Below are 15,080 nucleotides of genomic sequence, written 5' to 3' on the forward strand. Positions count from 1 at the left end.
ACTACTGTGGTCACCACAAATGTTTTGTTTTGCAGCGCCTGCTCTTTCTCTGTCGCACTTTCTGCTTTGAACCAGCCTTGAGTTGAGATGTGTAACTTCTGCCTTTCTGTTTCTGCTCTTAATTCCTTCATCTCCAGAAAGACAATAAAATCTGTGTGACTGTTTAGATGTGATACACTGGGAGCCAGAGTAATAAAGCTGGATAGTCTGCCTGCAGGAGCCTGAAAGCACTTGTAATTCACTGTATCATATCACACTGATAAATTCTGTGTAGCTGCTTCCATGTGCTTCCCCATTGTTGTTTATTTTCTTGCACTCAGTTATACAGAGTGACAGGCTCCTTTTGGTGGGAAGGGATCTTCAGACTGCCTAGTCTGGCCCTGCTGCTCAAGCAGTGTCCAGTAGGTTGTTACCACCCTCCAGGGATGGAGACTACAGCCTCTCTGGGCAGCCTGTGCCAATGTTTAACCACCTTTAGAGTAAAAAAGACTGGGTTTTTCTTTTTTTTTTTTAATTGTTTTTAGACAGAATTTCCTGTGTTAATTTGTATCAGTTGTTTCTCATTCTATCTCTTGGCACTGTTGAGAGGAGGGTGGCTCCCTTTTTCCCTTTATTGCCTTCCATCAGGTATTTATTTTATTATTATTATTGATGATTAAAAACTGCCCCTGAGTCTTCTCCAGGCTGAACAGACCCAGTTCTCTCAGGCTCTATTCATAGGACAGATGCTCCAGTCTCTTAACAATTTTTGCTGACTTTTTGCTGGACTTGCTCCAGTGTGTTCACACCTTTCTCATGCTGAGGAGGCCAGGACTGGACTCAGTACTCCACATGTTGCCTCAGCTGTGCTGAGTGGAGCTGAAGGATCACTTCCCTTGACCTGTTGGCAACTGGGATTTGCCATAAAGGATGCACTGCTGCCTTGCTGTCAGCTCATTGTCAGCTGGGACCTCATCCATCCATTCAGCCAATTTTCACCAAGCCACCTTGTCCAGCTATCTAGCCCAAACTTTGTCAGTTTGTCTATGGGGATGTTATAGGAGTCTGCTGCTAAAACTCAGACCTCTACCTTGTGCACTAATAAGTTCCTTTCTAAGTAAGAAAAGAGTGTGACAGAGTCATCCTGCTGCAGATCTCTGTTGATATATGATAGAATTATCTATCTTTTTTTGCTGGGGTCACTGCTTTCTAAACTTGGATTTGCATTATTTCTCTGTTCCAGGCCGAAATGAGTTGATTGCCCGCTATATTAAGCTGAGAACAGGGAAAACACGCACAAGGAAACAGGTAAGGTACAGTTTTCCCTGGAAGGATTAGCTTCTTTGGACCTCTAGAGATGACGAGGGCTAATGAGAGCAAATTTCTTGCTGTTTGCTTGTTGGCAGTTTCTGACTTTGCTGGAAGGAGGTTGTTGTGCTGAGCTGGTTAATAAGAATGGCAGGAAGAGTCAGCTCAGGCATGTTACAGGAGGTTTGTAATGCTCATGTCTGCCAATCATATTGTGACCCACAAATTTTTCTGCTGTTAAATAGTATGATTTTATTTGCTTGGCCTACTAATGAGTGTTTCAGGGAGCACCAGTGGTTCTCTGCATGAAGATTTCTTGTTTAGCCCAAGCAGACAAGTCAGCAATGATGATTTTGAAAATACCTGGCACACAAGATGGAAAAGGAATCTTTGTAATTTCGGCATGAATATCCAGGCTATGCTGGACAAAGCACTGAGCAGCCTGGACCTGCCTTAGATGGCCCATCTTTGCAGGCCCTCCACCCCATTTCATGGCACTGGAGTTATATCCAGAAAAGCAGTTCCTTGCTACCCCCAATCCCTCCTACCCCCAACCCTAAATAACTGCCTAATTCTACAAGAGGCTGCCAAGTATTCCTCTGGAATGAACATGGAATTTTGTCTTTCAATGCAGGTATCTAGTCACATCCAGGTGCTGGCAAGGCGGAAAGCTAGAGAGATCCAAGCCAAGCTCAAGGTATGATGGATATCCCATAGCATATCACAAGCTCTCCCGAGTCAGCTACTCCCTCTTTGAATAGCCTTAGAAAAACCTGAGAGATTAATCACTGACCTGTAGTAGGCTGGAGAGGAAAAGGTTCTTCCCAGGAAATGTTGTGCAAACATTCATTATTGTTGAAGCTCTGTGACGTCTGGAGCAATTCTATTTAAAGAATAAAGAAACAATAACTTTTTAAATTTCATGTGTCTTATTTCTACCTCCAGTTTATGCTGTTGTCATTCATATCTGAAAGACCCTTAGACTTAGGAGTGTGCAGAGAGTGTTTACCTGAGCAGGAATTGTTTATGGTTACAAATGCTGACAACTAAGCAGTCGCTGGTGTTGTGGTGGCCTTGGGAAAAGGTGGCCTTAGAGTTATCAGAGCACCAGCTCCACCTCTGCTAGGGGTGGTGATGTGCAGTTGTCCACTGAGAGGAAGCAATAAAGCCAGCTGGCATCTTCTCAGGTAAAATGGTGCCAACTGAATAGACTTTGCTCCTTGATTAATTCAGACCTGATGTGAAGAGGCCGGTGCTAACGAGAAAGAGAAAATGGTTGAATACTTGTTTGAGAAAAGCTGTGTTTTCCTTTCCATAGGAAAAGCTCCAAGATCACCCTAATGAACCTCTTGACATTTATTTCCACTCGGATTTGATGTGGGGAAATGGTTTATGTGCTCAGACTGAATTGCCAGAAATGTTGAGAAGGTCAAGTTTGTATGTGACAATTGCAGAAGAGGGTGTCTGTCCCCTGTTAAAATGTGAGCTATCCAGAAAGGGCTTGCTGAGCAGGATGTGAGGTCTGAGCCTTGTTATATTTCACTGAGACAGCCAGAGAAGGAAGGTGAATGCTGACCTTTCTGTTTGGTATGGCCCTAAGTAATGTGGAAGGAAGAGAGTTTGCTTTCCTGGTTTTCCATGCTTCAGGTGACAATAACGGTGACAGCCCAGCCCTGACTGCTGAGGGATGGATGTTAGCATGTGCTTCCTCTTGGCTGCCTGGGCAGCTCCTCACTGGGCACCAGGGCAAATGGAGTATCCTGTGTGTGAGCTGCTGGCACTCAGCTGCCCAGGGCTGACATGCATGCAGCTCTGTTGCAATCAGGGATTGTCTCTAAGCCATGACAGCACCCCTCCACATCCCAGCCCCATTTTAGCAAGCTGTGCTGTGTCTTTTATTAGCCTGTTGTGTTACCAGCTGCTCTGATAAAGAGAAGGAGGCACAAATTACAACTATCTAATTCAGTGCACCCAGGTAGGGCTGCCTCAGCTTGAAACCTGTGGTGCTGTTAAGTGGTGAGTTCAGGTGGAGGCCTGCTGGAGAGGCAGGTTAGAGCGAGCAGGAAACAACAACTGCCCAGGGTGTTAAAAGCCTCACTGCTGCTTACATCTGTAACCTTGATTCTGTTCCTTGTGTGACACAGCTCTGGGGCTGGGCATGATTGAAAAGCCAGTCAGCCGAGCCTGTTCCCACTTAGCTTACAGGAGCTGGCCGGTTTTGTTCTCGGGGAACGAAGGTGTCTCGGGGAGCTCCATGGAGCCATTGGCTGCTGTCCCTTTACACACCCAGGCCATGCTGTGAGCTCTGCCCAGCTGCCTGCAGAGAACCCTTCCCCAGGACCAGGCTGTTCCTTTCCACCTGCAGTGGCAGGTCGGGAGCACTGATTCAACTCATTTACTTTGCTTTCGCTGGCCATTTCCATAGAGCAGGGAAATGAAATCACAGAAGCTGCTGCCCTTCCTCCAAGGTCCTGCTGACAGCTCTGTGCTCTCCTATCACTGCTCATTTTCCATAGCAAGTGCATGATTTTGTGTTTATATCCTAGTGAACAGAGCAGCTACATGATGACTTTTCAGAGTAGTGACTGCAGTAATTCCACCTCCAGACAAACTGCAGTGTTTTTTAAATGTCCACTGTGTCTGTAAAAGATACAGTGGGGAAATAGGGTAAAACTTGAAGAAAACTCTGTTCCCAAAAGTCAGTAGTTTTTCCATGCCCTGGGTGGCTAATAGATATCATCTGCACGAAGAAAAAAATTAGGAAATCATGGTGATATGATGGTATTATCATCATAATCACCATCATAATTATTATGTGTTTTAAGAATAAGAAAAGAAAATACAAACATTGCAAATGTTTGGTCAAAGTTTTTATTGTTTTTATCGTGTTTATGAAAGTTTTTTATCTTTTTTCCTTTTTTTTTTCTTTTTATATTGGAAAACATTTGAAATGAGTATAGAGCTGAAACAGAAAGGTGTCTTTTCTAAAAACATGCTCCTTTCAGCAGTCTGTCAAGCATTTAAACAAAACAAAAACACAGCAAAGGTTAATAGGTAAAATACTCTCCTTCCCTAATTATTTTACATTTTCTTTTAACTTTTAATATCTCCACAAGTAAATGCATCTTCCCCATAAACTGAGATAGACAAATACAATTTTTCCAATGAGAAAATAAGGGAAGGAAAGAAATTCTTCTCTGCAATGTCACATGGGAAATAGTCCTTATATATTAAGAAAAAAACAGAAAATAATAATTTTCCTTGAAAAATGTAGGTAATCCTTCAATTATTCCCTAAGGCATAATTTAGACTGGATTCTGAAAACATTTCCCATAGCTTTGGAGAATATTAGGAACTTTCTCAGCATTTAAAATGTTTCCCTTCCATTCACTTGAATGGTACTTGAATGGTACTAACTGAAGTCACAAATGCTCTAAAAAAGGTATAAGTTTTGCCCATTTCTAGAGATCATTCCTCTTGAACATTAACATTTATTATTGAGATTTTTAAGGATGCCTCCTCCACTTTTTTTTTTTTTTTTGTTAGACACATTAGGATATTTGGGCTTTGAACTTTAGAGAACCTTAGATAGGTTGGAGGGGTTAGAAAGAATGGAGGCCCAAGGGTGAGAACTTACTGCAGTTCAGTGAATGCATGTGGGAAGTGAGAATTCCTGAAGAAGACAGCAAGGGTTGTTGTACCTCTTTCAGCAGTTTCTTCAAGCTATGAATTAATCTGTGAGTTTTCTGTGGTAATTATAATACCACAGATAAATGTGGAATGTTTAAAGGGTTTAAAGGATGAAGATTATTGTAGGGGATGTAGGAGGGAAGGCAGAATATAAGTGCTTCTGTTTGCCTATTTATACCTTGAAGAAAAGAAGAAATGAACAATGCTGTTTGTTTTATGCATAACTCAGACCCACTAATTGTGGCACTGTCATTGCCTGTAAGAATGTGTGTAAATCTACAGTCCTGTTAAGATACAAAGAGGAATATCCCTGCATATGTGCCCTGGAGATTATGAAGGTTTCAAGTTCCCCTGAAGATAGGGATAAAATGATAAACTCTGCCTGAGACTAATGCAGTCCCAAATTGAGGTAGTCATTTCTGCAGTGATGATGATGATCTCTTTTTGTGACCTTTGCCTCACAGGTTATTTTTTTTTGTAATCAAGAATCTTTCCCATTGAATATTGTTACCAATTATTAAAACACAAGAGTCAGCTAGGGATGTACTTTCCACAATAAAACTTTTCAGCTGTGTGGTTAAAAGCCCTCAGACAGAAAGGATAAATGCTTCTCAGTCTTTAAACCAGCATTTCAGAAAGCATGATTATTCACATCTGAAGCTATAGTAATGAGTCACAGCCTTACAGCTTTAAAGAGTTCTTAGGACAGTTATTGGTGAGTTTACTGCCCAGAATTTCAGAGATGCTTGTTCCTGACAGAGAAGCTGATGAGAATTCTGTTTATAGACCATTAGAACTGGCAACTAGTTAATCATTATAATAATCCTGTTTTTTCTGTTTCTGTTCTTGCTCATAGGATCAGGCAGCTAAAGATAAAGCCATGCAGAGTATGGCTACAATGTCATCTGCCCAGATTATCTCTGCAACTTCCTTCCATAGTAAAATGGGCTTGCCTGGTCTCCCACGACCAGCCTACCCTGCTGTTTCTGGGGTGAGTGGATCAGTGACTTGGTGGAGTTTTGAGAAGACACTTGACTGTTTGAAAGGATGTTGGGACTTGCTCAGGAAAATCCTGAGAACTGAGACAGAATGGGCCAAAAGGCATTGTCTCTGTAGAATAAATCTGTCATGTGGCTTCAACAGTTTTGTCCAATTCTTTGCTCACACTGGTGTAAAACAATAGAGTTTCACTGTGTATATTTTTTAAATGATACAAGGGAGAGAACAATCAGTCCCTTTGGATTTTCATGTCACTTTCTTAGTCCAGCATCTTTTTGGAATAAATCTGTTTGGGCCATCCTGACCATTTCTCAAGTTTATATTTCCCAATCTTTTTCTCAGCACTTTGATCAGATGGCCCTTACATAAAATCCTTAATAGAGAAAGGTCTGTCAGCATCTCTGTACCTATGAGTTGGGCCTAGTGAGCATTTGCTGAGCATTGATTTCTGCCAAAATAACTCCCGTGGAACTTTCCTGGGAAAAATGGTCCTTCCAAGAGAGTGAGCATCATAAAAGCTTTGGAGACAGAGGCACAAGTTGCATGCATAATATTTAACATTAAAGATCACTTTCACGTCAGTTTTTTGCGTATCATGAGTAGCAGTGTGTAGAATGAAAATAAAAGAGCAGTCAGCATCTCCACAAGAATGAATCCAGGAATGTAAAAAGAAGAGAGAACTCATTCACATCTTTAAAGGTCTGTGAGCTTGCAGTTTGTTTCCTCAGAAAAGAGCAAGCCTTCCTTTTCATCTCTGTCCTAAGAGTGGTGACTTCTGCCTATGTGTTGTTCTCTTGCAGTTTTGGCAAGGACCATTGCCAGGCCAAGCAGGATCTTCCCAGGAGTAAGTATTCCTTCATGGAGCATCCAAAGCAGGTGCTTCTGCTGCTTTCTCTGCTGCCTGAGGAACACCATTAGCTATTACAAGATCTGTGAAATGCTAAGGCCTTAATTTTGCTTACAGTAGTGTTAAAATGGAGCTGAGTTCTCCTGAAAACTCTGTTTACTTGTGGGTGTTGAATGTCTCTGAATTTGGGCCTGAAAGTCTGAGAGGCATCCAGACCTATTTCTGCTTGCAAAGATATAAAACTACTTGTAGTTGAAAGGATAAATAAATGGGCACCAGTGTATTAAGAGGCTGATAGACATCTCAGAAAAACAAATCTGGGGGGAGGGCCTGCTGAACACCTGCAGGGAAATTTTTATCTGTCCAGTCCTGGCCCCTTACTGCTTTCTGAGTGTTTGCCCATGACCCTTCTCTTGCCCACACAGAAAGATAATTTCCAAAAGACACTTAGGCCACTTTCTTCCTGAGGAGAAATACTTGATCTAATCTGTGCAAACAGTCAGTGAAAAATATTTTTTTGTTTGGTTGTGTTTTTATTAACCACCTCTCTTTGTGTACTTCTGTAGTGTGAAACCTTTTTCTCAACAACCTTATGCTGTACAGCCTCCGCTTCCAATACCAGGTAGGTAAGGAAATGTACTTCCTTCCTTTGAAATTGTATTCCAACTTCAAAAACAGCCAGCACTCTAAAAATCTTGAAAGTTATGATTTCCTCTTATTACCTGTTCTCATCCTTTTACTGAGAGAGCTGAAGCTTGTAAATTTTGTTTTCTTCTTGTTTTATATTGGTTGAGTTGGGTTTTTTTTCTTCTTGGCTCAGCAGAAAATAAAAGTTTACATATCTCTACTGGTCTTCCACCATGCTTCATGCTCTAGAACATGGTTCTTTGTCATAACATGATTGTGTTCCTAATTTCTCATTAAGTGGAATAACAAATGTCTTTTCCTTCTCAGCTTCCCCATTTTAAGAGATCACTGGTGACGCCTCATTCTGATACTAAACAGTTTATTTCACTGCTCCTTTAGGGCTCTGTCTAAATCCTCTTAAAGTTGCTGCACATGTTTTCTCTGGTGTCAAACCTGGGTAGTTTGTCTTTTACATCATGACCCCTGGCAGTGCTGTCGTAACAGAGGGTGACTGGCAAGCCATGTAGAGCACAGGTAGACTGAGGGCCTTGTGAATAATATTTTTGCATGATGAATGAAGCCATAAGGAAACTATGAGTCAGCTTTGGCAGTAGGTTCTACTGGAAAGCCATTGCCATTTTTTTCTAAATTATTGTTTTATAAATCCTGTGTGCTTAGGGTTTGAATCTCCTACTGGCCTCTCACCTTCCCCGTCAGCACCAGCTTGGCAAGGACGAAGGGTTGCTAGCTCCAAACTTTGGATGTTAGAGTTCTCTGCATTCTTGGAACAACAACAAGACCAAGACACAGTAAGAAACATGCCTTGCTTCCACCCCTCATTAATTTTGCATCTTTGGACAGCTCTTGTTCATCATGGATGTGTTATACTGCTCTATGTGTATGGAAATACTTGCTTCGTTGCTCCTCAGAGAATAGAAAGGCATCTTTGGGAAACACCAGATATCCTCCTCTTAGAGGATAAGTAGTCATAGAACCAGGTCTGTGCACTGTGCTTCTGGCTTCCCTGTCCAGGGTCACGGATATTCATACACCAGAGCCCAAGGCACTGAGGTCATAAACCCCTGCCAGGCTATTCTGGCTGTCCTGTCCAGCCTTGTAAGATGGACTCCAATATTGAACCCAAAACCAGAAGTTGTTAGGATCACATAAAGCCATGTGTTTCTCTGGTGTGCTAAGAACTTAAAATTGGTGGCAACTGTGACGAATTTGCATCAACGTGTTTCCACAGTGAAATGGAAGTAGTAAGATTTGTGTCTCTCACTAAACTTTTTGATTCTGCATCGTGAAATGTGCTCTGGTGATGGGCTGAGATAGGAGAGTTCAGAAAAGAGAGTGTTATTCGCCTGGGGTTTATCTGCTCTGGGATTTCAGGCTTTTCATAGGACAGGAGCATCGATGTTTGACTGAGTGACCTGTCACCGCCAACACTCTGTGTCTCAGGTTTTTGCAAACTAAATGGCAGCAGCACAAGGCAATGATTTAGGAGTGAAAATAGGAAGAAAAAACCCAACAACGGTGTTTCAGAGAAGGAAGAAGCATGAATGTATTGATAGGAAGGAAAGAACAGCATGAGCTGGTATTAGCAGAGATATTTCTATTGATTTCTTCTGCTCTTTTAGAAAACTCTATCAAATCTTCATTGACTTCCAGCAGTCTTCTGTGAAGGACAATGGATGTTCAGTAGGTACTGAATGGTACTGAGCAATTTTCTAATTCCATGTTTTTCCTCTTTTTGCAGTATAACAAACACCTGTTTGTGCACATTGGGCAGTCAAGCCCCAGCTACAATGACCCCTACCTCGAGGCAGTGGATATCCGGCAGATCTATGACAAGTTCCCTGAGAAGAAAGGGGGCCTGAAGGAGCTCTTTGAAAGGGGGCCAGCCAATGCCTTCTTCCTTGTCAAATTCTGGGTAAGAGAAGGGCCCTCTGTAGGGTACCCATTTGCTATGAAGGTTGTCACTTTTAAAGCTGTGACCTCCCTGGCTGTTAGAAAACTACTGCCTCCCAACAAATTTTTCCCCATGTAGGCAACTTAAAACAGCCACAACTGTCACTTTTCTTGACCCCACAAGATATTTCCTTGACCCCACAAGGCCTTTCCTTGACCCCACAAGGCACACTTTCTGGCTTGCAGCAAGATGTTATCTTTCACCTTGTTCATCTGTAGAGTTGTTCTTGACTATTGTCTGCAGATTTGCTAGTGGTGACTTGGATCCTCTAGAATTTTTATTCATGTATAAGTAAAGAATTCAGAAGAAATTATTCTCTGCATACTCTTAGGCCTTCACTTCTCTCAGTGTTGTGTAACTCCTCAGCCAGAAGCAATACTTTTCCATCTCTTCTCCTGTCTCTGTAGCTGCATTTTGTGTTATCCAAGTACTAATAATTTACAGATGCATACTTACTGCTGGCAGAGCAAAAGATAAGAGAAAAATATAATTAAATTGGGTTATGCTGAAAATATATTACTGAAATGACTTCTGGTAAATTGGTAGAAATCAGCCTGGCAAAAACTTACTCACTCAATTTGGATTTTTGCGATTTAACTGAAATTTGAAAAAACTATGCCATTGTGCTTCAAGGTACAAACAAAATAGCTTTGGTGATTGATATTATCATAGGAATTATGAAATTAAAAATAATAGTAGCTCAGGGCAGTTGTACAGTAGATGGCTGAGGGAATGTGTAATGAGATTTGGAGCCTTTCACCTTGAGTTTACCACATCATTCAACCTCAAGTCAGAGTGAGATGATAAAAAATGGGCTTTTATATCTCATTCCCTTCATACAAAGTGGCACTGGAAAGTCTCCCGGCTGGTGCTTTCAGAAGGAAGAGTTAAGTGTCTTGAGATGCAACTTCCCAACTGTCCCAAGCCTAGCCTTTCCAGAAATGAGTTGGAGAATGTTGGCTGGGAGTCTTCTTCTCAAGTGCCTGTGCCTAGAGTGTTGGTTGCTGTTGATTTTTGAGGACCCATAATTTTATTACCTGCAGTCTCTGTGCTACTGAGCTGAGCCCTTCATGGGATTAGCTCCTGGCAAAGTACAACAAAGCCTGCCTGGGGTGCTCAAAACAAAAGGTGGAAGATCAGCTCTCTTCTGGCTGGGAGAGAAAACAGCACCTTGCTGAGAAGCTTATCCTTTGACAGGGTATTTTGAAAGGTATTGATTGCCTTCTGTGCTTTGGAAGTTTCAAGAACCAAAAGGAGGAGCTTAGAGAGAGATGTTACACAGAGAGAATTAAACACTTTGAACTCCTTGACTTGAAGAGAGAGAAATCATGAAATTGTGATCTGCTGCAACTGTGATTTTATTTATCAAAATTGACAGCGTGCTTTTCTGCTTTTGTGGTTCAGTTTGGGGATTGTGATAACTTTGTTTTTAATATCAGAAGTATAAATGTGCCCTATGCACCATGTCAGACCAACCTCTGTCAGGGTTTTGAAAGATTTAGATGGTGGCATGCCATCAAGTTGGGTTTTTTCTGTTCCCACGTGGGGTGTTCAGAGGGTATCAGCTCACTGGAATTTGGCTTGATTAAAGAGATGTGACATAGGATTTGAAACAGCTGTGCACAAGGTTGTGGGGCTCTGCAGCTCTATAATTATAAGGACAGAAATATTTCTGGGCTTGGTTTAATATTTTGACTGTCTGATACTTTTTGTGGTACCCTTGAATTGTTGAATCCCATCTGGAGTTAACATCAGGTTTAATTGGTGGCACCACAACAGATTGTCACTTAGGCAAAGTTTACAAGTCAAGTCATTAGTTAAATGGAAGCTTCTAAGACTTTTAAGAACCAAATAAATAAACAAATACTTTTCACAAATAAGGCAATATGATTAAAAACAAAAAAGGAAGAAAATTAGATTTCAGCAGAAATTTTTACATCCCTCTGCATTTTCATACTTTTGTAACAATATGTGCTAGGGTGCTTTTACATTTTGCTGCCTGATAGCTCTGGACAACTACACAAATATGCTGTTGGTGTTCAAAGATGTATTGGATAAAGCAGTTACTACACCGTTGAATTTATAGCATCATTTTAGGATAAAATGGTGAGTAGAATTAAATACTTGAAGGGAAGCTTTGAGACATGAAGACGTGATTGATTTTTCAGAGGTTCTGAGTTGAAGTTGTGGTTGCAGGTGACAAAGACTTTAAACAAACCAAGGAATGAGTAAGTTGGGGTTGTATATCTGTAGTTTTAGGTTCGAGAAACCCAAGGCATGAACCTGCCATTGCTACAGTAACCATTGAATATACCAGATCATCTGTTGTGTACCAGAGGCCTAATTCTAAACACCAGGGTTGAGGTTTCCTGACCTCTGTGGTAGCGCTGAGGATCTAGTATGACTGAGAAAGAGATGTTCACCTTTGTTCAAAGGTGCTTTAAATGATCTATACAATAGCTAAGAGTTAAATGTTGATGAGTTTGAAACATAAGGAGTGTTGCAGTGTTGCAATTCTTCCTTGATTTTGGCATTGGGGATTTGGTACAATGAACTGATTTTTGGACTTGGGTTGGCAAGTTGTGTATGACATCTGTGTGACATTTCTCTGTGCTCCAAGTGCATTCTAGCACACGACAATGAATGTGAGACATCAGCCTCCCAACACATGGACAGTGGCAGCCCTGCTCTTTTCCAGGCTAATATTATCTCTGCCACCTGTTCCTTGCTTCTCCCCGTGAACTCCTCCTCTATGGATCGTTATTAATAGTTTGGGGAAGAGGCGTTCTCAGGGCTTTGCACGTTAGTAGAATGGTGCACTTGCATCTTGGAGCTTTCAGAAGTTGTGAGGCTCTGCATGGAAGACAGAAGGAAAAATGACAAATCAGTAATTCAGGACAGGTAGTACTTTGCACAGAGCAGTCCTCTGCAGAGACATGAATCAGGGGAATTTCTTGTCCTGCCTGTGAAGAATGTATGTAGTAGTTTCTTCTTGGTGATAGGCAAGTGATCTTCTGAGCATCTGAGTGCTTCTTTCAGCTAAATGGAATATACTTTTGTGGGAAAGTGCTGAAGGGGTGGGCTGGAAACTGCTGTCTTGCACCTGGCTTCTCTCCTGTCACAAGCAAATCCAGTCAAAACAGCAGCACTGCAAATTGCCCTCAGCACCCTGCCTCGCCCACTGGATGCTTTCAATCCTGGAACTGCCTGGAGAGCAAGGAATGGCAATGTGGTCTCCACGTTCACTCTGTTCTTGGTACTCTTCAGGCAGCAAACAAGACAGCAGATGGAAACAGGGAATTTTATTATTTTTACACACATTAATTTCACCTGGCATCACCAGCACTTTCTCCAGTTGCTGCCTTATGTAAGGGGACTCTGCCAATGGCACTTCTTCCACCAAAGTTGTCCCCCCAGTGTTCAACAGATTATTAGCAGCAAAAGGCAGATTGAAAGATTGAATTGCTGAGGAATTTTCAAAGACTCTTTTCCAGAGATGGAGGGGAGAAAGGAACATATTAACTTGTGGAGGGCTACTATGCTCTTCCCAGAACAAATTCCTTCTCTTCCATCTAGAAATCTTGTCTTATAGGAATTAAACATTCTGCTTACTTCTCTGGAAAGGAGGAAATCGCAGATATTTCCCCCCAAGCAGGCAGATTCACTCTTGCATGCAGTATGTGAATATTTGGGATGTGCTGTATCACAGATATCTCAGTGATTGTGGTTTCAGCATGCTTGGAAGTCATCAGGCAAGGTATGGATAAGTGTGTCATCTGTGCTGAGCTTACACAGCAAGTTGAACACATCCCAGACACATCAGATTTTTGCTGTGTCAGAGTGTGCTCAGGTTTTTGCATCTAGAACTTCTGGGACAGAAAGCAAGAACCTTGACTTTGTCAGATAAAGTAGTATGGTCCAGCTGGTGGCTCCTAACTCAGATTTAGCTTGTAATATGCCTCATTTATTTGATCTTTACCTTTGCCTGTAAAAGAGACTGAGAACAGCTGTTTGAATGCTGGACACCACCCAACAGCCTGAATCCTGCTGCTGCTGCCCCCGCAGTCCCACCCTGTTCTAGCAGGGGCAAGTAGGAGCCTGGTGGGCCAGGCAGCTCAGCCCCCTCAGTGAGACTTTGCTAAATCCTGCCTATGTCTCCTTTGGCTGCCTAGGTTGGGCTAAGGAATGTATTTAAGACCATCTCATTTGTTGTTGGACATACTAGGGCATTTGCCAGAGAGGAGTTGAGGCACCTGGGTTCTAGTCACATCCAGTTACATATAAAAAAATTCTATGCATTCTCAGACCATAAAGTGAAGATTAGCTCTCCTACTTGATGGAGTTCTGGGAAGATGAATTTCCTTTGAATCACAGTCACTATTATTCTCTTGCATCTTTTCAGGGTGGAATGTACTGGACACAGTAAGTCAGACCTGTCTCTGCTCACCTCGGGTGCTTACTCCAGCACTGCATGTGCTTTCACACAAGGTTTTCTTTAGAGAAGCAATGTAGTCCTGATGATCTAGGTGTTGTGAGGAAGTCATAGGAATCTAGGCATGAAGGCCATAGTGTTTTTAGATGTTAAGCTAAAGGCAGTAGCTCTTTTGGTCATGGTCTTGTCCTCATGCAATCCTGAGAAGTTTAACTGCATCCTTTTGTGAATTACCCCAGTGTCCAGTTGACATTTAATTTGGCCATGGCAGATTACAGTGTTCTTCCTCAATTTTCTGCCTTGTCTCCCTTCAGGAGGTAATCATCTCCACAGCAGGGAAAGCTAAGAGATTGAAGTTCCACTTCTGAGTTATTCCTTGGTCTTGTATTCATGTACACCATTGCTATTTTCAGTTCACATGTATAAACCAGGTTGCAAATAGTTCAAGAGCAGATATGTGTGTGCTAAATAATCTCTGGTATGGGGGCAGCACCTTCCTTAAGGAGGTGGGAACCAGCAGCTTTAAATAGGTGAAAAAGCTGTAACTGTAAGGCCAGCAGTGTCTGGGGTGCTCCAGCTGCATTCTCCTGCAAACATGAGCTGAAGCTCTCAGCAAACTGCTATTGTCATTCCCTGGAGTTGCTGAAATTCCCTGTGTGTATGTCTATGGGATCTGCAAAGGTAACAGGAGGTGGGTACACAGCTCCTGGTGACTGATCACTCCACGTCTGACCGTCCTAGCCCATAATATGGGACAAGCTTTAGAATAAAATGTGCAGTGTAAATGTGAGGGAGTTCCACCATGATCCCGCTGCTCCACTGCAACAGGGCTTCCAGGTTCCTGATTGTATATAATGTCAGTGAATGGTGACAACTCCTTAATTCAAACAGTATTACCGTAGCTTTGCCATTAATGTTGATTAATTAGATGTTAATTTGCTGTGAAATTCTAGTCTGGCCTTGTGATGGGAGGCTTGTCAAACTGTGGGAGCACCTAGAGTGGCTTCTTAGAGCTAGTGATGCTTTTCTCATGAAGTGGAACTAGCACATTTCTGCTTTGCCTTGTATTGAGTGTATTTATTTTTAAATTTTACCATTGAGTCTTTTGGAGAATGTAACCTTAACTTTACTAGTGAGACCCTGAAAATGTTTGTCTGGTTCTGTTTATGTAGCAGTGGCCTAACCAAGCCTCTGTAGCCTTGACCCTTTGTTCTTTTGGATCAGTG

The 15,080-nt window shown here is 42.0% G+C and overlaps 1 protein-coding gene across 1 annotated transcript in view; it reads left to right on the top strand.

Moving 5' to 3' along the window:
- The window catches only part of TEAD4 (TEA domain transcription factor 4), a 50,514-nt gene that overhangs the window by 29,211 nt on the left and 6,223 nt on the right, over positions 1–15,080 (top strand). The window contains exons 3-9 of the mRNA XM_014309636.2: positions 1,223–1,287; positions 1,922–1,984; positions 5,834–5,968; positions 6,777–6,820; positions 7,390–7,445; positions 8,129–8,259; positions 9,210–9,383. Coding sequence (XP_014165111.2) covers positions 1,223–1,287; positions 1,922–1,984; positions 5,834–5,968; positions 6,777–6,820; positions 7,390–7,445; positions 8,129–8,259; positions 9,210–9,383 — 668 coding nt within the window. The remainder of the gene's footprint in view (positions 1–1,222; positions 1,288–1,921; positions 1,985–5,833; positions 5,969–6,776; positions 6,821–7,389; positions 7,446–8,128; positions 8,260–9,209; positions 9,384–15,080) is intronic.

Source organism: Geospiza fortis, unplaced genomic scaffold, assembly GCF_000277835.1.
Source record: "Geospiza fortis unplaced genomic scaffold, GeoFor_1.0 scaffold286, whole genome shotgun sequence".
Lineage (NCBI taxonomy): Eukaryota > Metazoa > Chordata > Aves > Passeriformes > Thraupidae > Geospiza > Geospiza fortis.